Genomic DNA, 24,089 nt, shown 5'->3' on the forward strand with positions numbered 1-24,089 from the left:
TTGATATCTCAAATTATTATAATTAAAAATTTTTAAATTTAAATTAAATAAAGAGTTAAATTGATTTGAAGGGAATAAGCATATTAACTTTCTTGTAATTCAAGATTTAAGATTTGTTCGACAGAACCATAGGATTGACAGTGATAAGATTGAGAATAATGGTGCCGGTGAGATTGATAGTCAACGATGAGGTTGAAAGTTGCCATGGTGAGATTGAAACCAAGAATGAGGATAAGATGTGTTCGTGGAAGAACAATAGTGAGAGTGAGGTGAGATGTGGTGAGAAGAGGAAATGATTAATGTTTTTTTTTTTGAAAGGTAAGAGAAAATGACTATTATTATTTTAATGTATTTTTTTTTATTTTAATGGACATTGTTATGAGCTTAAGAAATTTTTTGAATAAAAAATTTTAATAAATGATTAATATTATACTTAGTAAATAATATTTTTTTTAGAAATATTGATTGGGTTGTAGGCATTACGTGACTGATTTTTAAACAATGCCTAAAAACTAGTCACATAATACTTTACTAACCGGTCACGCAATGTCCTACTAACCGGTCACGCAATGTCCTAAAAATTAGAAACGTAATGTCCAAAAATAGATTACATAATGCACAAAAACCACAAAAACTATTGAATTTCATTTAACAAAATCAACAACTTCAAACAAAACATCATATTTCATTTGACAATATAATCAACGGATATGCTTATTTGACGAAAAATATTCCAAAGTTTTTCTTCATGTATCAAAGATCACTCCAAAAAGTTTAAAATGCTCAAAATACTCAAACGTTTTTCTTTGTGTATCAAAAACCATTTCAAAATGTTCAAAATACTTAAAGTTTTTTTTTTGTAAGAAATACTCCATAAATGAATAATCTAGTGAGAAAAGCTCAAACGATATGAGTCGGTTTGAGATGTGACCTAAACATATGGTCAGTTTCGTTAAGGATAATTTTATTCAAATTAATTTTTCTTGATTAAAAGTAATTAAAATTATAAAGGACTATTTTCAAAAATACCTTTTGTATGAGGAGCATTTTGAAAAGAACCCTTATATATATTACATAAAGAACAGGTATGGAATGAATTTTATTTATTTTTAAAAAGATTATGACCTGTTTAGTTTTAAAAGAAATGTTTTTCATTTTTTTCTTTTCCTTTTTGAGATTGCAATTATAAATAAAAAATTCAATTACAATTAAATAATCGTCATATGTATCACATATTACATGTATCAAAGAAATTAATAAATAAACCAATATAAAATTAGACTAAATCCACGTACAGTGAGACTTAAACTTAAGACTTAAAATATTTCACACTCTCTTTTTCACATTAGAGATAAGAATTCATTGGTTATTTTTTTTAACATTATAAATGATTAGTTGAATAGGGATAATAACTAAATGAGAAAATCTAATTTTCCAATTTCATCTAGTGGACTTATATCCACCGAATATTTTATATGTTTCATTTGGTCGATATTTGTGCTATTTACTTAAAATATTAACAAATATAAGATAAATAAAAAAAGTCAAATAATAAATATATCGACCAAATAGAATTTTAATAAACACTTATTTGATATTTGAAAATCAATTCTTCGTGGTTTGTCCAATCTTCAACATTCATCCTTCCTCTTTCAAAATTGGTTTCTCAATTTTTGGATCTTAACCAAAAATGTTGGCTTACCTAATCCTCTTGAAATATAGCTCACCTAAATCTTAGTCATTAGATCTGCCAAATGAGTATGTTGGGACTCAAGATAAATTTTCTTTAGGCATAAGGATCAAATAAGTCATTAAATTATTAAAAAATTTTAGTCAAGTTTTTATAATTTTATTTTGATTAAAATAAATCTTTTATAATTAATTATGACTAATTATCGTTAACTAAAATATCATTTGTTATTTTATATCCACATGACACTGACATAATATTGATCTAGAGGGTAAAAAATGTCACATGGTCATATTATCATACCAAATTAACATATCATGTTATCATCAATTATGATATATTAACATATCTCATCAGTGTCACACAATATAAAATCACAAATAATATTTTAATTAAATCAATTATTAATTTTAAGAGTTTATTTGACTTAAAATAAAAATATAATGACTTATTTTGCTCAAAATAATAATATATGAGTATGATTGAACATAATAAAAGTACAAAGACTTATTTAAATTTTTTTGAATAACTTAGGGGTTTTTAAATATTATACCTTCTCTTTACTACTAAAAGTGTTGAAGATTTTCATTATTTTTCAGACATAACATCTAAAAAAACCAAAACTATTTAAGAAAATTTAAAAAGCTCTTATTTTTTTATTAAGTATGATAAAGTCTTCATACTTTTATTTTGAGTCAAATAATTCATTATACTTTTATTTTAATTCAAATAAACTCTTATGACTAATGATGATTTTAGTCAAAATGTCATTTGTCATTATATGTTATGTGATATTGATGTCATAACGTGTTATTATGTCATAATAAATAATGAAATGACATATTGAGTGTGGCATGATAACATAGTCATAATGTATTTTTCACCTTTCACATCAACGCTACATTAGTACCACGTAGATGTCAAATGATAAGGAAGTATAGAGATTTGATTGAACATAATAAAAAATTTAAGATTTATTTGAATTTTCTTTAAACAGTTTAAGGGCTTTTATGAACATTATGCTTTCTTTTTTTAAAAAGAAAATTCATTGCTTTTTTATTCAATAAAAGCATTTCAAAGTGTATTTTTAAACTTTTTAAAACAATAAAGAAAAAAAATAAATTTCTTATGCTAATCATCATTAAGCAAGCTAGCTAGGCTAGCTTCACGATGAGTATGAATACCCGGTAAGTAGATATACCTATTAGTGAGTCAGCATATACAAGATTTAATAGTTCCTTTGTTAACATATGAAGAAAAAAGATTTTAAAAAAATAGTAAAAAAAGAAAAAAAATATATGTTAGATTAAAATAAATTGTCACGTCTATTCCCAAATCAAAATAAACAAATAAATTTAGCACGTGTTATATTATTATAAATTCTTGATAGTGAATGAAAATGACTCAAAGGAATAAAGTTCCATATATTTTGACAACAAAATACAATCTAATTACATGACTCTTTTTATGAAATGCATTAAAACAAAAAAGAAATTCAATTCACCAATAATTAATCTTTGAAATGTGATGAAAAGTAGTACTCAATTTCCAATCTTTTTATCCATATCTTGTGATCTTCTCCAACACTTTTGATTATGGAGGTGCTGCCACAGTATCACCATTCTCACATGTTGATTCTCAAATCAGAACAAAATGTGAACCCCAAGATTTTTTTTTTCTTTTTAGCATTTTTTTTTGGTTACAGAAGAAATAAATATTCTCGAAAGGGACTGGTCGAGAGGGAAGCTTTTAGTCAAAAGAAGTTTCATGCTCGCGTGAGTCGATATTTCAACATGAGATCAAAAGGATCTTTGGGAGACATGTTGATGCAAATCTTTCCCATATTTATCTTCTTTGGAGATAAAACTTTCTGCAAATGGAGTGGGGGTCTTATCCTACACATTTTAAATGATGCCTTGGGGAAGCTTTGCTTCGTATTCCTGTCACATGATAAAGAACACTGATAGATCAGGAAAAAATAAAAAAAAGTGACCAATTGTTCTTTGGTAAAGTGAGTAGTGACCCACTTTATTATCATAATCGACATATTCAACTATGCATCATCTCACTGTTCTATCTTCCTTTTCTTCTTTCTTTTTGTTATACAAATAGAGACACCGTTAGATTTTGAACTACAGAAAAGGAAGATGAAATGGTATGCTTTGGCCGTCCTATGATCCCTAAGCTCCTTATTTTCAACACGAGTGTTCATCTTTTCATTGTTGAGATATCCACTTTATCTTTCACAGCTTTTTGTCACTCTCTGGAAACCTGAAAAGTAAAATAAAAGGATGACTTGGTTTCATAGAGGTCTACACACATATGATGAAATTCTTAGCTTTTGAAGGCTCAGAAACAGGGGAAACAACATCATACAGGATTACCATTAGCAGCACTTTTCCCGTGCTTCCTTTGTCAGAGCCACTGGTTGTATAGCCAGATTTGAAGCACACTAAAAAATCTTTTATGGAATCTCCTTTTGGTAACTCTATTGGCACATGTTCAATTTTCATTGAACTTCATTACAGGATTGACTTAAAAGGGATTGTAGAAATTCTATCAGTTTTGTCTACTATAGAAATACAAGTTTTGCTATGGAAAGATGAGAAAAAAGGGGAAGTGCACAAGGGACACCTAAGCACTTTGTGGCCATTTGCCAATCCCTTGAAGATGAGGCAGCGGTGCAGAACAGTCTATGTTCCCACCAAACAGTCACTGCATAGTAACATCCATGAATGAGAATTATGTAAGAAGCAAATTATAAAGTGGGGGCATGCTGTTACATCCGGGAGCTGATATAGGCATATACTTGAATTCATAATCAAACTGATTTCTTTTTAATGCGTGGTGGATATAATTACCAAGGGCATTAATTAATATAAGATTGCAGAAAAAGTTTCAGATTGCATTTGTTTCTTTGATCACTCACGTAATGCTGTGGTCAAGCATCACAAAACAGGCTGACAAGACAAGATTTCAACTTCAAGCACCACCCAGCTTAGCTGACTAAGATGAGCAATAAATCAATAATTGCTACATTAAGCCAATAAATTATGCTTTCGAAGCTAAAAAAGTTGAAAGCCAACTGAGTCTTCAAAGTCTCTGAAGCTCCCTGGCTTCGGTTTCGCTTGGAGGCTCCATAAACAGCCAGTCCCCTGCCTTGCAGGAAGAGTGTGGAGCATAACAGGCACCTTGCAAACAAGCAAACAATTCATTCTGATTCATGGGTGAAAAAGAAGACAGCTAGATCAAACATGCTCTCATACTTCCCTGTGAACTATGGGAGGCCACACCAAGACCTTGATACAAATATGTAGATATCAGATTAACTTGAAAGCTTAATGTTGTCTCAGAGATTCCAAAAATAGCTATTATTGGGACCTGGTTTGCAGAATACTATCTGCTAACAATTCCACTGGTCAGAATTTTGACCGTTTTGGGCTTAGACTTCAGCATCTCACATTGCACAACAACAAATTTGAGATTGAACCAATATATGAAGGACTTCATTAATCAATTGATTGATTCAAGTATTATATCTTACTGTGAAAGTACATGTGAATACATTTCAAATGGCCTTTACTTTTCACCAGTTTTCAACTGGATTGATTTCAAGATAAAGTCTATCACAATTTTCACATTGGTTATGTGTCGTCTGTGGTAGAAAAAAAGACAAGGAACTGAACATGTGAATTCATTTCATCTCAGTGTAATGCTAACACTATTTAAATGCATGAACAACGTAGCATCAGCTACACATTGATGTTCAAGATTGTGAACCATTAACCAACTATAGCATTTCTATTTATAAGCTCTTATATTGGGTTCCACTTGAATTGTATTTTATTTCAATAATAACTATATTCCAAAGTTTCATTAGTTATGGCAGCCAGGTGACAGTAATAGTAATAAAGAAGGATGACTTCAGTGCAGTCAAAAAACCTCCTGCATCAGTTATCAGATCAGATAGAAATTTCAACCCAACCATTACGAGAGACAGCATGCTCTGCAATAAGTACAAGTTGAAAATCCTTTGCATTTTTGCGGCTTCAGAAGCAATTATATACCAACTTTCCAAAAGAAAAGCAGTGCAGCCACCACATGTCTGGCATACCTTCATTCAATCACATCAATGAACAAATAATGATAAAGGAGCATACAGTATGGTAATAAAAGTAAGTAGGGCACATAGCACATTGCAGAATATTAGTGATGCAAAATGAGAAGTTGAATGAAGTAAAATTATTTAGGAATTTATGTGATTACTCTGATATAAAATTTGTGGGTTTTGTTGAGCCGATGCAGAATATTTGAAATTTCTATTAGGGTTTAGCTCCTAAGTACCTTTGTTTTGTCAGCTTCTGGTAGTTTTGGATTATCAATTTATTGAGATTTGGGAATATTGAACTTGAATATATCCCTTGCTTGGTTCTCTCTGGTTTTCTCTCCCTTTTTCTTATTCTTATTCCCCACCCCAGTCTCAGTTTCTTTCCCTCTGCTCTTAATTTCCTTCTCATCTATTTTTCATTCTCTTTCCCCTTTCTGTTCCTCATCAATTAGCCAACACACAAATGCAACAAGAGTGAATGAACAGGACATTTTTACAAGAAAAACACTAGTTATGGTCACTATCGGAGATACATTATAGATGCTGTGAATGTTGAGTGAGCAGGACACTTTAGATTGAGCCACAAGGTACAGCGCAAGCTTGCCAAATGACCAGTAGAATCATCATAATTTCTTGATGAAGGAAAAATAAAAAAATAGTACACAGTAGTTCTAGTCCATGCCAATTGCCAACTCTCAAGGAACTGAATGCTCTAGAGTCCAATCCCATCTGTCTACAACGCATCAGGGTTAGTGCTAATCCGCAATCATTACAAATGTTGAAAGCTCATGAGTGGTTTACCATGGTTACAATCATGTCATAGTTGTGTTACTACAATCTGCAGCAGGTTGGAATAGCCCTTGAATCCTTGTGAGATGAAAAGAACCAAATCTGGAAGTCCCTACGCAACACGATTGTAATCACAAAAGTGCAGCTGTAAACACAGAACCAATTCTCTTTATTTTTTTGGGCCAAAACACACAACTGATTCAACAACCTGTGAAACAACAGCATATCATTTTAGTAGCTTTTGAAAGCCGTTCACATCCCTACTGAAATGAAAGGAACCGAATTCCTTAGCAGGACATACAGTGATAAGGATAGAACAGTAACAGTCAAAGAGATATCCACCAACACCTAGTCAACCTACCAGTCGAGCACTATATCAACAATGGAGGGCTCCCATTTATCAGTATCTTTCACAATAGCTAGGGAAGCATTTTCCTTATTTCTTGTCAAAATTATACTTTTTCCTAATTAACTAAATGTTTTAAGATTTCCAGAAAGAAAATTTTGACATTAGGCATTAGACTATAGAGCCTATTCCATTTTCTGCCAGCTAAAAGAGAGGAAAGAGGAGCAGCAAGGATGGAAAACATCAAGCTTTATAGTTGTTTAAGTTCCATCCACTACATCTCAAATTCTTTTCCTTAGAACTCACATAAAGCTACTTAAGGGAAGAGTGTTTTTATGTAGACAGATATCCATCCTTCCCTCTTCTTGTTGGCAACTAAAAGAACCCTATTTTATCTAAATCACTCTATACCATGAACTTTCTCATGTTAGTGTCCACAAAAGCACAATTAGCCTTCTACAACAGCTCAAACATGATATAGTTGGAAAAAAATAAAATCTTGAAACTTTGTACTAACAAAAAGTATAAAAAAAATACCACAGGTGCAACAAAATGGTAATTTTCCAAATGCTTGTAAAGTCAAGTTAAAAGCACTTAAATTCAAATTGAAACTATTTATAAATACTGAATTTTGCATGGTGCCATCTAAGGTAATAGTCAGGATGTTTCTGGCATTCAGAATTAAGATAGTCTTGGCTGATGGTGTAGATAAATATTTTAACACAACTTTAATTTTTGGTAAAATGTTTAGTGGAGTGAAAAGTAGTTCACACTGTCTATTTCTTCACTCTTTTACTCATCTTCCAGTCTTAATCCAGAATGAAAATAACTCTTCTGTCATGTAATAAATATTTTCCATATATAAGTATTTGCACCTGAGTAGAATCCTCATGGTAGGATGAGGAGTTATTCATGGGTACTATTTCTCATTGGCTGAAAAGACAGAGAAATCATGTTTATATATATATATATATATATATCATGACATTAGGCTAACAAGAAAATGATAATAAATAAATTCTAAGCCTATTTAATCTCAAGAATTTTGAAAGACATTACACATGGACAAATTCTGTGAATCCCAACTGCTCCTACAAATCAAAAAGGATTTCCTTTTAAGTGCTATGGAATAAAATTAATCCTGGGAAATCCATCTTCTACTTTTCATTCCTATTTACAGGAGAACATGCATAACATCAAAGGGCCTCTTTTTGTCATCGTAAGTGAGTTTCAAGAGGCAAATCAGAAAATTTGCATAAAAAGAATGAATTTCACATTAATTACCTTGTTCCAAATTAGCAGCATGAGCTTGCTGAAGAAGGAGAAAGAAGACTTCGCATATGGATTTAGATCAAACTTGCATGCTTTAAAATTCAGCATTCACTGATGATTATTTGGATGATGGGACTATTTGTTTCATAGTTCATGACAACTCCTAATGCTCCTCAAAACTGTGAGTGGAGAGCATCATAGAGTTCATTCTTCAATACCCAGCAATTCTTAAAATGAATTTCAAGACAAGAAAAATGGATAATAAGAACAGTAGACAATAGGGATATTATTTTGAAATAACCAATTCTAAGAAGTGTTTATCTGTTAAGTATATAGCAGAAAGTAACACAACATGTCAACCAATACCCTGAACGTTATCAGTTGTAGCATCAGGATGTGTAAAACCAGCAGGAAAATGTTACACCACTAGACAGGGTTCCATTTCTCATTAAAACTCAATGACATTGATACATGTAAAGGTTGAAAATAAATTTACTTCCAGACTGATTCTCTACTGCGCTGCTGAAAAAGTAAATAGTTGAGTCTGAAATGCATTTTAGCTCTATATATTACCAGGAGACACATTTAGAATACACAGAATCATCTATGCTGGATCAACTATGCTTCTTGGAAGGTTTAATATCGCTCACTAACTGTAAAATCTGAAGCCTTTACCTATTTTTCTTGCCACCTTTATAGAATTAAGTGTTCCATAAGTTCTCTGTCAACCGGTAAAAAGAAATTATTCCAAAGTCACTACAATAGAAGCAAAAACTATAAGAATATTACAGGATGCATTTATCAATTCAAGGTTGTGGCTATGAAGTGGGTTCTTCTGGTTAGGGAGAGAGGACGTGTTGCAATGAGTAAATTAGAATACGCTAGAAGCGGAAGAGAGAAAGACTAGAGCAGTCCTTAAAGCGTAAGTGTCTTTGGTGACAGGTGGTGAGGAATGAGAAAAAGTGGAGAAAGCGATAGATTACAACGAATGAGAAAGGGTGAATGAAAAGAATGCTTGGAGGAGTCTCGAGAGAGCTTTTAGTATAATTTCTTCTAAGTTTCTACTGATTTTCTCCTTGCCTCCTAATCTTCAAGGCCTTCATATTTATATTGAACAGGAATACTTTTTTAAAAATAGTTAGGAGAGCATGTTTAATCATGGGAGAACGCGCTTGTCATGGAAGAACAATTAAACAATGGTTTATGAGATATTAAAAAAATGGCAATGTAGTTGAGTAATGGGCCTAAGTTTTAGATAATGAACTAATGATACTCGCCACGTGTATTCTTAAGAAAAAAAATAGGTAAAGTACATATACTTCAAAAAAAAGTTAAGAAGAAATCCTTTTAACTATCTCTATATTTGAGCCACCAAGTTCTCTAGAACATTTCAAATGTGAAGGAAACTTATGAACCTTACCACTTATTTTGAATTACTTTCACTTTCTTATACAAAAAACTGTTCCATGTTTGTTCTTGAATGTTTCTGTGCTTGGAACACACTAGAGCACTTTCACGCTAAGAATGCCCTTAAGCACTTCCACGCTTAGAACACCTCTCGGTACTTCCATGATTGGAACACGCTTGGACGTTTCTGCGCTTGAAACACTTTTGAGTGCTTCTACACTTGTAAAATCCCGCTTCCGCACTTGAAACAACCCTAAGCGTGTCTGAGCTTGGAACACGCTTAGGCGCTTCGATGCTTGGAACACCCCTAATGTAACAATACTTCAAAATAATTAGCCAAAATTATGCATTTACATTTTTCCCCTTACATAAAAATTATTATAAAGAGTTTGATGCATAAAATAAGGAGATGCACATAGTAATACTTCTTTTTTTCTTAAAGGGATTCTAAATACTACTCACAATACTTCTTCTTCTCTTGGAGGTGTTCTAATACAACTTGCAATGCTTCTCTTGGATGTGTTCTGAATACAACTTGCCGTGCTTCCTATTTCCATGTGTTCTCTTTTCCAATGATAAGTTGTACACTTAATGCTTTTGACAGTCATTTGGAAGACTTTCATGGCATTTTAGTCGGATGCAAAACTTGGAGCTTTTGGAGCATATAGGTGGCTTCAGTTAGAAATCGGAAGATGGAGTTGCGAAAAAAGATTAGATAGCCTTTCCATATTTGAGAATGATAGATCTTCTTACCCTATAAACTTCATACTTAACTAGTTTTTTCTTGTTCTTCTTTTTCTGATTTTGTAGACTTATTTTCCAAAGTAAACATTTACTTTGCTTTCCTTATGGTTTTATTGAATTGCTTTGTTTCATATTTCATTCTTTGTAAACATACGAATATTTCACAAGTATTGTTGTATGTGATCAAGAGGGATTCTCAATCTCATATTAGGGAGAATAATCCTCAACCTAGTAAAAAGGTGAATGACTTTTTATATGAGTGTTTAAAGTTATAACTTAATTGTGAATAGCAAACTATAGCCAAGAAATGAGCAATAGAGCTTGTGGCTAATTTGTAAATAGCAAACTATGACCAAAAAGTAAATGACAAAGCTTATAGCCAATAGTGTAATATTATTTCAGCCAAATTATGAGCGTTAAATTTTGCGATTGAAATATGAATTATATGGTAAAAGATTCGAATGCTTATGACCAAGTGAAACAATAATATTGCAGCTAAAATAAGAGCGATAAAGCTTGCACCTGAAAATGAATTTACTTTTTTATAAATATCAAATTTTGAATACATAAAATGATCAGTAGTAAAAATCATAGACATATCATGGATGAGCGAGAAATAGGTTATTCTAGATCTGTTGTTTCCAACCATTATTTCTCTTGTTTGCACTCTCTTATAAAATATTTTACATAGAAATAGGTTATCTCTACATTTAGCCAGTGAATGACTAATTGTACGATGATAGTCACACCCAAGTATTTGACTCATTAGTTGGTGCATTATTCCCTTACTTAAAAAGTAAAGTTCGAATCCCCCCTCCCCCAATTATAAAAAAAAAACTATACGATGACAGTCATAATACTTTGGATTGGACTTTTCTTTTGTTATCGTCATCCAAGCCAGTGATTTTTAAAGTTTTTACAAACTTCATGACATGTTCTTAGGCATCACTAGCCTTGCCATTGAATTGTTAGAATTTTAGACTAGTGTAATCTTTGGGGTATGGCTCAGCAACTACCTTGGCAAGATAAGGTAGTTTAAGGTCAAACTTTGAGAAGTTGAGACTCTTGTTTTTCTAATTGAGCAACTTCTCCAACTCTTCCTCTATGACAAAACTCTGAGCATTAGTGGAAAAAGTTATCGTACGGTTTGTAGGATATTAAAAGAATGGCAATGAAGTTGAGTAGTGGGCATAAGTTTTTGGTAATAGAATAGTCACTTGATAGTGCACCACATGTATTCTTAACAAAGTAAGAAAAAGGGATAAAGCACATGTACTTCAAGGAAAGGTTAAAAAGAAGTTCTCTTAACAATCTTCATATCTGAGCCAAGCTTTCTAAAACATCTCAAATGTAAAGGTAACTCATAAACCTTGCCACTTATTTTGAGTTGCTTTCACTTTCCCGTACAAACAACTGTTTCATGATTATTCCTAAGTGTTTCCATGCTTGTAACACTCTAAGTGCTCTCACACTGGGAACGTCCTTGGGCACTTCCACACTCAGAACACTCCTGGGTGCTTCTACGTTTTAAACACCTCTAAGTGTTTCTGCACTTAGAGCACCCATGGCGATTTCGTGCTTGGAGCACCTTTGGCGCTTTCACACTTATAACGACCTTGGGCATTTTTGCTCTTGGAACACTATTAGGAGCTTTTACAATTAGAACACCTTTGGGTGTTTCCGCACTTGGAACACTCTTGGGTGTTTTCATACTTGGAACACCCCTAACACTTCCGCACTTGTAACGACCTTGAACGTTTTTGCGCTTAAAACACCCTTGGAAGCTTCCGTGCTTGTAATGACCCTGAGCGTTTCTACGCTTGAAATACTCTTGGACACTTCCGTACTTAGAATACCCTTGAATGCTTCTGTGCTTAGAACCCCCTTAATGTAATTTGTCTGTAACATAGTGCTTCAAAATAGTTAACTAAAATTGGGGATCTATAACTGCAACATAAATACCAACCAAGAAGTAGACAACGAAATCCCCAATTACACAAAAGCTAAAAAGAAAAGTGTGCAGCTACCAGATAACCAACCTACTGGTGTTAGAACCCAGAATGTATGACTTCTTTCAAGAACTAACAATACAAAAACAAACAATAAACATGACTACGCTCTGGTATAAAACCCTTACCATACAAGTGGAAAACAGTCCTAAGCAAATTACTTACTAAAGTCGAACAAAATCTACAAAACCCAATGAGACATCAAAGCAAGAAAACCAGCAGGAAGCTAATGAAATTGCATTTATGAGGGATCTAGATTTAGGGAGAACAGAGCACTATCAAGATAAACCATGTGAGCTCTCGCAATCTGTAATTTATGAATTTTTCCTGACAAATCTAGCAAGTTGAGAAACAGTCATTGCAATGCCGAAGATAATGATGGAATTCAAGCCAATTTTCCTATATGAAGCTGAATACATGGCACTACACTGATTCCCCCTCTATTAATGCATCATGGTTAGCACTAGAACATAGTGATCAGGATAGAAGTACCAAGTCTAATTCCATTTTATTTAAAACACGCCATTTCCTGAGACATGGCCATATTGGTGTGTCACAACCTGCACAAGATTAGTATAGTTTTGCAGCACCTTGGGATACTATTGTTTGAATAGGTACATCTTATGGTCTTTATCCTGTAGTGTTCACAATAATACTAAACCTAAATAAATGTAAGAGCCCATTTAAGATCGAAAATTCATCGCATTCACTTGGGAAACACATATCCCAGGCAAAATGAGAGGGACCAGAGGCAAAAGCTCAGAGACCTTAACAGAGAGTAATAGGAAATGAGTGTGTATGAGAGAGCGATTTTCAAGCTCTACCCTAACTGTTGTAGATTTCTAGGGAATACTCCAACCTCTTAATTAATCTAGGCAGCTTTATGATGGCCCCTAAGAGTAAGAGATTCCCCCAATTGAATGAGCAAACAAAAGAAATCCTGATCCAGTGATGAATTCTCTACAAAAAAAATATATAATTTTTTAACACTTACAGGTTAGTAAGCCTTATGGCTGGATTGATAAATATAACTGAAAGAAAACAAGAAAGCATAACAAGAAAAGTGTAGAAATGTTTGATTTCATTTCAAAGTGGTGGATTCCAACAAAAACTCACATAACAACTTAAATAATATCAAAGCATTGTCAAGAACAACACTAGGAATGTATAAACTACCACCAAATGCCGTACCACTTTGCTTTACTACTCCATTGTTATAGCTTTATGTACCCTCTTCAATTTTTGACACTTCTTCATTTAGGTGAGCCACATCATAAGTGGCATGAAGACCAACAAGCAGGTAATATACTAGCATTACTGCACTGCAAATGATAAACCTCAAAAATGCCACAAAACCCAAAGATCCTATGAGAAACAAGTTCATCACAATTGACAAAGATGGCAACCAAGGAACCAGTGGAACTCCCCAAACCTTTGGAACACGCTGCTTGGAAAGAAATGCCAACCCCAAAGTCCCCGAGAACCATAGCAGTCCAGCCGCTGTGTACCCAATCCATCCTCTCTCATGAGAATTCCAAAGTGCTGAAGCTCCAATTGAAGAACCAATAATAGTGAACAGACATGTGAGAAATTTTGTCAATTCATTCTTTGGAGTAACATCCTTCACATAATATCGCCTTACAAGCAATGCAGTACCTATTAGCATAAAAATGAAGAGTGTACTAAAAGATAAAACACTCGACAAAACATCTAAACTAGAAAAAAATGCAACAATAGAACTAATCATTGTCACCAGCAGGGTAGCATTAACAGGAGTTCCAGTTTTGGGATGAACCAAAGCAAAAATAGGAGGAATCATATGAGCTCTTGCAATCTGAGTTGTGTATCGAGCTTGTCCGAGAGACCCAACCAACAAGCTGGTAGTCATTCCCTTGAGTGCACATATACTGACCAAATACTTGGCCCATTTCATTCCAATTTGGTCAAAAGCAACAGAATATGCAGCATTTACATCAATCTCAGTATACTTCACCATCATGACCAATGCTAAAGCCATCAAGCAATAAACCACAGTAATTCCAGACATTGAACCAACCAACCCAACTGGTATGTCCCTCCGGGGTTTCTTAGTTTCCTCAGCCATGTTTGCCACCATATCAAAACCTGTATAAGACCAATAAACCACAGCAGCAGCCTCGAAAACCCCTTCTGCCCCAAATGGAAAAAATGGTTCCAGATTTGAAGTTTTCGCATGAATAAACCCAAAAATTATAACAAAAACAATCACCGCACCACTAACCAAAGAACTAATCCAATTCAACCAAGATGTCCTCTTAGTTCCACTCATTGCTATCCCATTAGCAACCAAAAGAACCAGAACTGCAAGTGGGTCTAAAAGATTAAACCCTTTAGGCAAAGAATCAACCTTAATTCTCAAAAAATCAGAATCATTATTAATCATACTAGCAAAATAAGATGACCATGATCTTCCTAACCCTGCAGCTCCGACTAAAGCTTCCAGAAGAATATTACCAGCAGCAATAAATGCAATAAAGTCACCTAATTCAATACGAAGATATGAAAATGAACCACCAGCTACAGGAATCTCAGCTGCAAACTCAGTGTAACAAAAAACTGATAACAATGCTGAAAGCCCAGATATCGCATAGGATAAAACAATAGCTGGACCAGCATTGACATGAGCTTCCTGACCTGTGATGACAAATATGCCCGAACCAACAACTGAGCCAAAGCTTAGCCAAATGAGGTCCCACCAGGTTAGACACTTCTGCATGGGGTTTTCACTTACTTTTTGAAGGGTTACAAGCTCGTTGGTTGAGGAGGAACGGGCTAAGAGACGGTCAGTGAGGCGAGGGCAGGTTTGGGAAAGTGCTGTTTTGTAAGATGACATGGTTTGGAATGAGGTTTCTGGGAAGAAGTCTTTTTTTGCTCCATCTCCAGTAGCTTCTTGTAGCTGTCGAAGAAGTTGCTTGCGCTTCATCCATGGAGATTCAAAGATCAGGAACCAAAAAGCATAGACACAAACAAAAGAGAGTTTGGTTTGTTAGAGTTGACCCAGGAGATCTGGGACAGGGAAGAGGAGGTGGAAACAGAGTAGATTAGAGTTTGTCGTATAGCTAACAATAAGCAACGTGAAGAAGAGAGGGAGCGTGGCGAGGGTTGGGATCAGCTTGCGTGGATGGAGTTTGGTAGGAAAAGGAGATTCACTGGAAGCAGGACTGAACGACACAGAATTTATTAACTAGCTGGGCTGACAACTCCAACAGGAAATCAACTAGCTGCTTGCTGGTCTGGTCTAACAGTCTTTCTGTATTAACGGCATTCTTAATGGGCCAACTATTAACACAGGCTCGTATGAAATTTAATCGCTTGAAACAAAATGTCATGAGAAGACTATTGAGGACCAATTATTCTACATACCAATGCTTGATTAATCATCTTGCAGAAAATCATGAATCACCTCGAAGATGGAAGAAAATCAAATGAGCATGAGCTGTATTCATTATTTCCATAATCAATATACCAATGCTTGATCAATCATCTTGCAGAAAATCATGAATCTCCTCGATGATGGAAAAAATCAAATGAGTATGAGCTGTATTCATTATTCCATAATCACATGAATAATCTTGAGGTGAATATTTTTCCATAACAAGTTGAACCAAATGACTATGAGCTGTATTCATACTTTGTAGCACTCTTATCTTCGACAGTGAAAATAATAAATGACAAAATGAATGTAATAGGTTCCATATGGAAAGAATCTGTTTTCAAGGTATAATCTCTAACCAAGCTAAAGTGCTCCCAAGTGCCAAGATGTTCTGATCTAATTAGTGAATCAAGGGCCTCTCACAAGCACCACATCTTTCCAAATTAGCAGTTTTAACGCTAGATGCAGCTTTTGAGTGCAATGATATGAAGAGGCAGAACAACAAATACTAAGAGTAGGCGTGGTTTCAGCCTTCTATGATCCTCTCATAAAAAAGTAAGCTTGCTTCTGCAGCTAAAACATCCTTCTCTGAGACCCTACATACTTGAGAATCTGAAATGCAGAACCACTGCATTGTAGAGGGCTCCGAGTATTCATCAGAATCTTCCTCATCTGATTCGGCTCTCATAATTCTGTAAACAGTATAATGCCCACCTCCAACTCTCCCAAAGTGCTCCACGACTGAAACAAGCTGGTATAATTTAGTTTCTGAAGGAGGTAACTTGCTAGTCAAACTCACCTGCATCAAGAAATTAGGATACACGTCAGATATAGACAATCATCGAATACACCATCAGCTCTCAGCCCGATAAAAATCTTTGTATGTTATGCCCAAATGCATCTCCAAATCTACAGTATAGCATATATTAAGTAGATTGGTAAAACACATTTTGTTTTGAAATTTCATCAACAAGAAACTTTTTTTATCTGAAGCCAAGTTCAGACACAAATGCTTAGATGCAAGAAATGAGTCATATTTCTCTAGAAACATGTTTACAGTGCTAAGCTGGAATCTTTCTCATTGTGTAAACGTCAATAAATGCATGACAAACAATTATCAGCATAAGTAACCATTCATGCAATGCTGCAAAGAACTTTGAGAAATTGTTTCCTTGACACTTGATTCATGCAGCAATTCTCAAATTTAATAACAATTTCACATTTTTTTCAATGATGAAAAGAGCAAAAGAAATAATACTTCTTGCTGGCAAAAACATGCACAATAATAAAATCACCTTAAAATGAAGCAGCATTTGAAAGAAGGTAAGAAAACAGAGCAAATCTACTAAAAAAAATGCAACAAACGAAGTGCTAGCTTTGGATACTTATGGTTCTAGCTCAAAATTTAAAGAAAAGCCTCCACTGCTGATTAAAGTACAGGGAAGATATGTAGGCAAGCTGCTGTTGAGCATCATCCCACAAATGCCAAACTGTTAAATCCTCACCTTAACAGAATTTTCAAGGCATGCTTTTAAAGCATTAAAAATTATCCATTTAGTGAACCAACAAAAAAAGTTATATAACATATGTTGCTCAAAATATCATAACAACCTACACATGTCCAGATCAGTAATTTTTCAACCAACCTTATCACCATGTTGCTCATGCATGTTTGTGTTTAAGGCCTTTGAACAACCATCAGTTTGGGGCAAGTTGGACTTCCCTGGAAATGATTCTCCATGCGAAGTACATTGAAAGTCATTTGCAGCTAATATTTCAGAAGAGATCTCTCCCATTGGTTTACTGAAGTGATTGAAAATGGTTTCAAATTGCAAATTGATAAGGTTGAGACAAGGACTTGGCTTTTGATTTTGCAGCTTCACTTGCCCTTTTTTGACTCCTCCATGGTTCTTTATTTCCACCTTGCTAGTCATGAATGGGGACAGGTCTAAAATCAATGGGAAAGGAATATGGCCCTGCAATCATTAAGGCAGCCCTTCACTATTATGACAAAACCATTCTCATATCAATTTCAGCAAAGAATATGTACAAGGAAGATAGACTTCTGTGAAGAGACAGAATGCAGTCAGACTTCCTGATCAGAATTAACAGGCAAGGAAATTACCTGAAGCTTGATTAGTTCCCCAAACTCATTTATTGAAGCACGTTGTAGATGAATGCATAGAATCTGCAAGTGTATGGTTGAAAAATAAGCATACTTGGAATTGAACAACAAATTCATTCAGATAGTTTCTGACCCTAAATTAGTTACAAGAATAATTAATTTACTGTTGACACTTTAGAAGCCATTGGATTCTGTTTCAAGCAATAGAGTCTTCAATATTCATACCTTTGGACAACGAGCAATGCTTAGCTGCTTTAGAGTACATGAAAAGTTATTTGACCAGGGTAGCTTTTGAAGACAAAGAAAACTTCGACAGTCACAGGAGTCTTGTGCACTGCATCTCTTCAACCTTTCAATCTCCATCTGAGATCAAATGTTGGAAGATGAACATGGAAGAATATGAAGCAACTAATTGCATCAAGATAACCAAGAAACTGAAGAATCAGACATAGGCAAGCACAACAAGAAATTCAGCAGATTGAAATCGACTAACCCAGAGAGAGAGAGAGAGAGAAACAAAAGCCTGTATTGCTAGTTAAAATCTGGACCAGTAGGAGTGTGAGGATGGTGTCAGGATAACACTTGATCTTAGGATATAGATGGGTATCATTAGAGTATACTACATTTAAGGATTTTATATTGGAGTTGATTTTCCATCATAGGATCATAAAATTACAATATTGGAATGAGAAGCTTAACAAATAAGGCACCATGATTATAATATTGTTATCAAGCAGATAGAAAACAAGCTAATATTTAAATCAAAAAAGAACATTACCTCATTTGCTCCAGTAGAAGATAAAGACTTTATTGCGGCAATGTGCCAACAATGGCTGCAGTAGTAGTTTTCAATTTGTTCAGCAATGACAAACTGCCTCAAGCAATCCTCCAAGGTACATCCAGCCATCTGGTGTTTTATAGTAGAAATTTGCACTAGAGTTACTAAGGGTGAGCTGTATAAGAAAATTGTCATGAAGCTAAGGGCTTAAACATACATAATATTAGTAATACTGTTAAAGAGCAAAACCTTTAGTTAACATACAATGGTAGAACCACCATAGAGCACTGGCAAAAGGGGCAAGCTATGAAAAAATTGAAAGTCCAAAGAAATCTGCAAAGAAAAAATAAATAAATAAAAATATAAGATAAAAAAAAAGTATAGGAAATACCAAAAAGAAAAGGACAGGTTAGATAAAAATTTCATTAACACTTTTTCCATTCCAGATTCTCAAATGTGGCTACATCATAAAAAATTCAAGAAAATTTAGAATCACCAATTCAAAAATGTTCAAACATAGCATAGCAATGGTTTTTCTTACACAAACAAAAGCAAAGGTAGAAACTTTTAAGATGTGTTCTACAAGGGAACAGGAACCTGAGATGAACAACTCTGACAAGTTAAAATGCTACCAATAATGCCATCAAATGGTCCAAGAAAGTGTTGCTGCCATCTTTCCTGTTCACTCTGATCCTCCTTCTGTGGAGTTAGAATCCTACCAGTTTGAGACGCAAAAGCATCCGCTAGAGTACTCTGACTGGGAAGATAGATATCTGAAAATTCTTCTCTTAAGGAAGTCAAAAGATGGAGAAATGCTTCTTCTGCATCCTACACATAGCACATATGAGATAAATTACACTCTAGATAGTATTAGACAGTTTTGTTAAAATATTGAAAACACAACTGCACCTGCTGGCTTGTTAAATCAAAATTTTGAATATAAAGCGCCAATGCACGCATAACTTTATGTGGACTTAATGCAATTCTTCTTTCTCCAGCCATACCTAATTCTGCAAGAATGGAACATCTATAGCTCATTTTTAGATACCATGATCATATACCTTGGTTATTAGAGATAACAAGTGAATACCTAAAGGCAAAAGTTGAGAGCATTCAAATATACATGAATAGTTTCTAGTTTCTATATCATGTTCTGTGATATAGAAACTCTAAAGAAAGCAAAACAGTTCGCAAAGTTCTCATGTTACCTTCTAAGAGAGCAGTTAAAGCAATTGTAAGCGGCAAATTTTCATCCTGTCCCTCAACCGGTGACGATTTACATTTGTCTAGTATCTTCTGGAGAAAAGACTGAAAATATGAGCAGCTAGCCAGAGCCTGAAATATTGATTCAAGAACCCAAAATGAACAGCATTTTACAATACTCTTCCTTGAATGAAATAGGCATCCAGAAAATGTTCAGAGGAAAAAAAAAGAAAAAAGAATAAAAAAAAGACCTCTGTGGTTCTGTTTGCTATATGGAAAAAATGAAAAAAAAAATACAGATAAAGAAAAATAATGAAACTCTCTTTTAAGTGGAAATGTAAAGCCTAAAAGTCAAAATGAAACTATTTTATTTCCTATTTTCGCTTGTATTTTCCTTAGCAACCACACAAAAAAAAATACCCATTTGCTAAAAGGAATCATACCTGCAATATTACATTCAAGAAACAGTTATTGCCAAGATTTTGCAACCCAGGAACCAAGCATAACTTCTCCAAATGATTCTTTCTCTTTTCCCCTGCTTTACCATCTCTTATTATAGCCAATACAAAACCAACAACTCCCACTAAACCAACCACTGATATATGAAACCCAAAAGCAGAAGCCCATCTCATATGCAACAAAGCTCTATAACCATGTTTCCAATTGCAGATTATTGCCCTTATACTTGTGTCTCGTTCCATTTCCATCATATTACTGACACAAAGGCCTACAAGATAATGCTGAAAAAAGGGAAACAGAAAATAAACTTCAAGAACAGAAAGGTGAAAACCTAAAATTGAAATTTTAATACAAACTATAACATAAACTCTGAGAATAAGATGATGTGGTAGGCCTAATTCAGGAAACATTTTGAGAACAATTGTAGGAATTTGTATTCATAGACAAAAACATAAACATAAAAGAACCCTTCAAATGGTGGATTACTTGACTTCAATCTTTCAAAAAAAAATGGTGGATTAATTGTAAGTTCTATCAACACCTATTAGAACCTGCAAACTTGAATTTAAGGCCTAAAAAGAAGAGAAGTTAGAATATAAAATGATTCACCACGAATGAAAGTTCTCAACAGAATACATGCATATACACATATCTTAAAAACTTATTAGTCCCTCATAATTAATAGAATGCAAAATCTTGCACAGCCATCTAAATGCTCAAATTCAACAACAAACAAACAAATTTGTTTAACCAAGTACAGCAATTCAAGTATTGACATCTAAACCGACAACCACATAACTAACATAGAATTCAAGTCCGCCTAGGAATACTTTTCAAACACATTGAGCGTGATTAACAAACTTAAATTAATTTCCATGAATTCTGATGCACGCCCAACAAACCAATAGGGATGAAAGTTGCACATTTATAAAAAAAATCAACTCAATCTATAAAGTCAATAGCAAACAAAGAAACCCTTCTGCAAGAACTCATAAAAAAACTGTTATAAGCCAAAGTAATAATTCCATCTAATCAGGCTACTCAAATTTCAACAACTAGTCAGTTTAAGTCCAAACCAGTAAACTACAAGACTTTTGTGTTGGTGAAGGAAAGTTTAATAAACAGGAACTTAATAAATGAAGAACGAAAGAAGAAACCGTACCAGGGGCCAATCAATAACCAAGTTGGAAGACTTTGGGGTTTTGGGTTTTTTGAAGGATGGAAGGAGATAGGTTCAGAATAAGAACAATAAAAGAAGAAAAGAGTAAAGCTAAAACAAAAATGGGCTACGGAAGCTTTGGTGGCAGCTGAGACAGCAACAATGGATGACAATTGCGCTGTTGAGCGGGAAGTCAGACCGCCATTGAGCGACCCAAGGTAGCCTTTCTCTAGTTTTGATTTTTTTTTTTTTTCCCTTGAGTGTTGGGTTTGGGCTAAGAGTGTAATTTTATTTTTTCCAGTCTAAACGAGTTTTGAATTATTTTTTAAAAAATTATTTTTTATTATATTTAATTAAATTTTATATTTTTATTTTAATTTAAATAATTTTTTATAATTAATTATTAATTAATCTTTACTAGTAAAAATATCACATGTTATTGACGTGGATAAAAAAAATATTATATGATTATATTAACACATCACGTCAATATCACATGATTCAGAATGATAAATAATATTTTAATTAATAATAATGAATTAACTATTAATTATAAAATTTTATATGAATCAAAATAAAAATAAAATTTTATTTGATTTTCTTAAATAATTTAGAGTTTTTAAGATATTATGTCCTTTTTATTTTGCTAAAAAATGGCTTAAAGATTTGAGATGAATATTTGGCGAATTCATGACCAATTGTTTTTCCACCAGTTTTTGCAATTTTAATTTGAAATTGTATTAAATTCATGTTATTTTGAGTTTAGATTATTTTTAATTTAAATCATTTTAAAATTTAATTTGTCTCAATTTTAAGTAAATTTTAATGAATTTTGAGTCATTTTAAAATTTCTATTGGTTAAAGACATTTTTTGAATTCGAACGCGACAAATAATTTCATTTTTTTATAATCAATGTTAAATCAATATCATAGATTAATATAATAAATTTAAGATAAAAATGTAATAATATTTTAAATTTTAAAAAAGTTAAATATATGTATAAATATAAATGATACTATATCTATTTATACACTCATTGAGTGATTTTTATTTTTATCTTTTTTTCATTATAATTTTTTAATAATATTTTAACTTTTCAAGAATTTATTCTTACATTTATTTTTTTGTGTTTGGACATAAATTATAGACATTAACGTTATATATGATCATATAGACAAATATTCAATTGTAGTGTTGAATAATATATAGCCATTATTACAAAGAGTACCAATTAATACTAATTTAATATGAACACAATGTAATAGTATAATATTTGCTAGTTAGCCTTGCCATGATAAAAAAAAACATTATGTTAAAATTAATTGATATAATATTGTTCTAATTTTAATATTTGATTTTTTTGCATTTTGATGTTGATGTAGAGTAAAGATGTCCTGGCTTGAAAATTAACTCTCTAAATTTAATTGATCAATTAATTTGTATAACATTAATTAAAGTTTGCAACAATAAAAAATCAATAATCATGATATTGAAAATTAATTAACATAATATTATTTATTTTTTTTAACGTTTGATCATGTGGGCACTAACATACAAAAAATAAGAATTAAGATATCTATTATTTTTGCTTGAAACAACTTAATAAATCTAAATGTTTAACTGATCAATTAATTGATCTTATTGCTGTTATAAATTATAAGAAATAATAACATTCAGAAACTAAAATTAATTGATATTATATTAAATCAATATTAACATTTGGTCATTTTGGCATTAATCATGAAAACGGAGTTTTATTAGTTGATTTAAATTTTAAGACTTGATTATGAATAATATTATATATAATTATGAATAATATTATTTTTCAAAATTTAAAATTTTCATTCAAGAAAAAAGTTTAATCATTTGTTTATTTACTTGTTCTTGACAAAAATTATTTAATTATGAATTGCATCTTTTTAAAATAACTAGTTTTCTAATGAGTTTATGGTCAATCTCATTCAAATTGTTGCAAGTTTGGGTCACTTTAAGTTCGAGTCACTTTGGATTCGAATTTTTTCATGCTATGTTTGATGCAGTCCGAGTTCGACTTTGGATCGGTTTAGGCAGGTTTTCAAGTTAATTTGTTTAAGATGTTATCACATTTACTAAAAACACTTACTTAATGTGTTATTTATAAAAAGTATTGTATTAAATGCAAGTAATTAAGATAATAAAATTTTAATGCATCAAGAGAAATTTTTATTTAATATAGTAACTAGTAACTTTTAAAAGAGCCTTACGGCACTTGTTAACTAAACTCTTTTTTTTTTTTTGCTTTTCAAAAAAAAACTAAACTCTTTTTTTAAAAGAAATGCAATACTAGTAATATTTATAAATATATGTTTTTTTATTACATACAATTTTAAAAGAAAAGAGATTCATATCCGAGGACATTCATTATTGAATAAAATGTTGAATTGTAATTGCCTTTAAAACATTCCCTAACCAAAAAAAATATTGTGTTATTATTTTGATGATGAAATTTTCAGCTGTATTTATGAAAAAAATTCTTTAAGCAAGTTAATTTCTAAAATATGTGATGAATTTTTAATTTAATGATAATAATACATTAATTAAAAACTAT

General features: G+C 32.7%; 2 protein-coding genes across 3 annotated transcripts; both read right to left on the bottom strand.

The window, feature by feature from the left end:
- Window positions 1-13,429: 13,429 nt before the first annotated feature.
- CAT8 (cationic amino acid transporter 8) lies at window positions 13,430-15,766 on the bottom strand. The gene has a single exon (XM_021432226.2). It carries the CDS (start codon window positions 15,325-15,327, stop codon window positions 13,588-13,590), a length of 1,740 nt encoding a protein of 579 aa, XP_021287901.2. The 5' UTR covers window positions 15,328-15,766; the 3' UTR covers window positions 13,430-13,587.
- A 187-nt stretch (window positions 15,767-15,953) lies between these two features.
- On the bottom strand, window positions 15,954-21,748 carry UBP27 (ubiquitin-specific protease 27). Of its 2 annotated transcripts, none has more exons than XM_021432228.2 (11): window positions 21,505-21,748; window positions 20,327-20,623; window positions 19,889-19,973; window positions 19,590-19,690; window positions 19,278-19,508; window positions 18,945-19,013; window positions 18,681-18,809; window positions 18,128-18,265; window positions 17,903-17,965; window positions 17,424-17,753; window positions 15,954-16,576 (listed from the first exon to the last, which is right to left on the bottom strand). In XM_021432228.2, the coding sequence occupies exons 2-11, from the start codon at window positions 20,591-20,593 to the stop codon at window positions 16,304-16,306; spliced, it is 1,686 nt and encodes a 561-aa protein (XP_021287903.1). In that variant the 5' UTR covers window positions 20,594-20,623; window positions 21,505-21,748; the 3' UTR covers window positions 15,954-16,303. The 2 variants fall into 2 exon arrangements, with proteins under 2 accessions (XP_021287903.1, XP_021287902.1); XM_021432227.2 differs by having other exon boundaries at window positions 15,958-16,576; window positions 19,889-20,015.
- Window positions 21,749-24,089: the final 2,341 nt, after the last annotated feature.

The sequence above is a fragment of the Theobroma umbraticum genome, unplaced genomic scaffold (genome assembly GCF_002168275.2).
Source record: "Theobroma umbraticum cultivar Fairchild unplaced genomic scaffold, ASM216827v3 scaffold_67.0, whole genome shotgun sequence".
In the NCBI taxonomy this organism is placed as follows: domain Eukaryota; kingdom Viridiplantae; phylum Streptophyta; class Magnoliopsida; order Malvales; family Malvaceae; genus Theobroma; species Theobroma umbraticum.

Bases quoted from the DNA above. Each gene is read 5' to 3' on its own strand.
- CAT8 (XM_021432226.2), bottom strand. From the start codon at position 15,327: ATGAAGCGCAAGCAACTTCTTCGACAGCTACAAGAAGCTACTGGAGAT.
- UBP27 (XM_021432227.2), bottom strand. From the start codon at position 20,593: ATGATGGAAATGGAACGAGACACAAGTATAAGGGCAATAATCTGCAAT. The intron at 19,509-19,589 runs GTGCAGTTGTGT...TGCTATGTGTAG, and splicing joins TTGATTTAACAAGCCAGCAG to GATGCAGAAGAAGCATTTCT. The intron at 18,810-18,944 runs GTATGTTAACTA...ATAAAACACCAG, and splicing joins TCTATGGTGGTTCTACCATT to ATGGCTGGATGTACCTTGGA.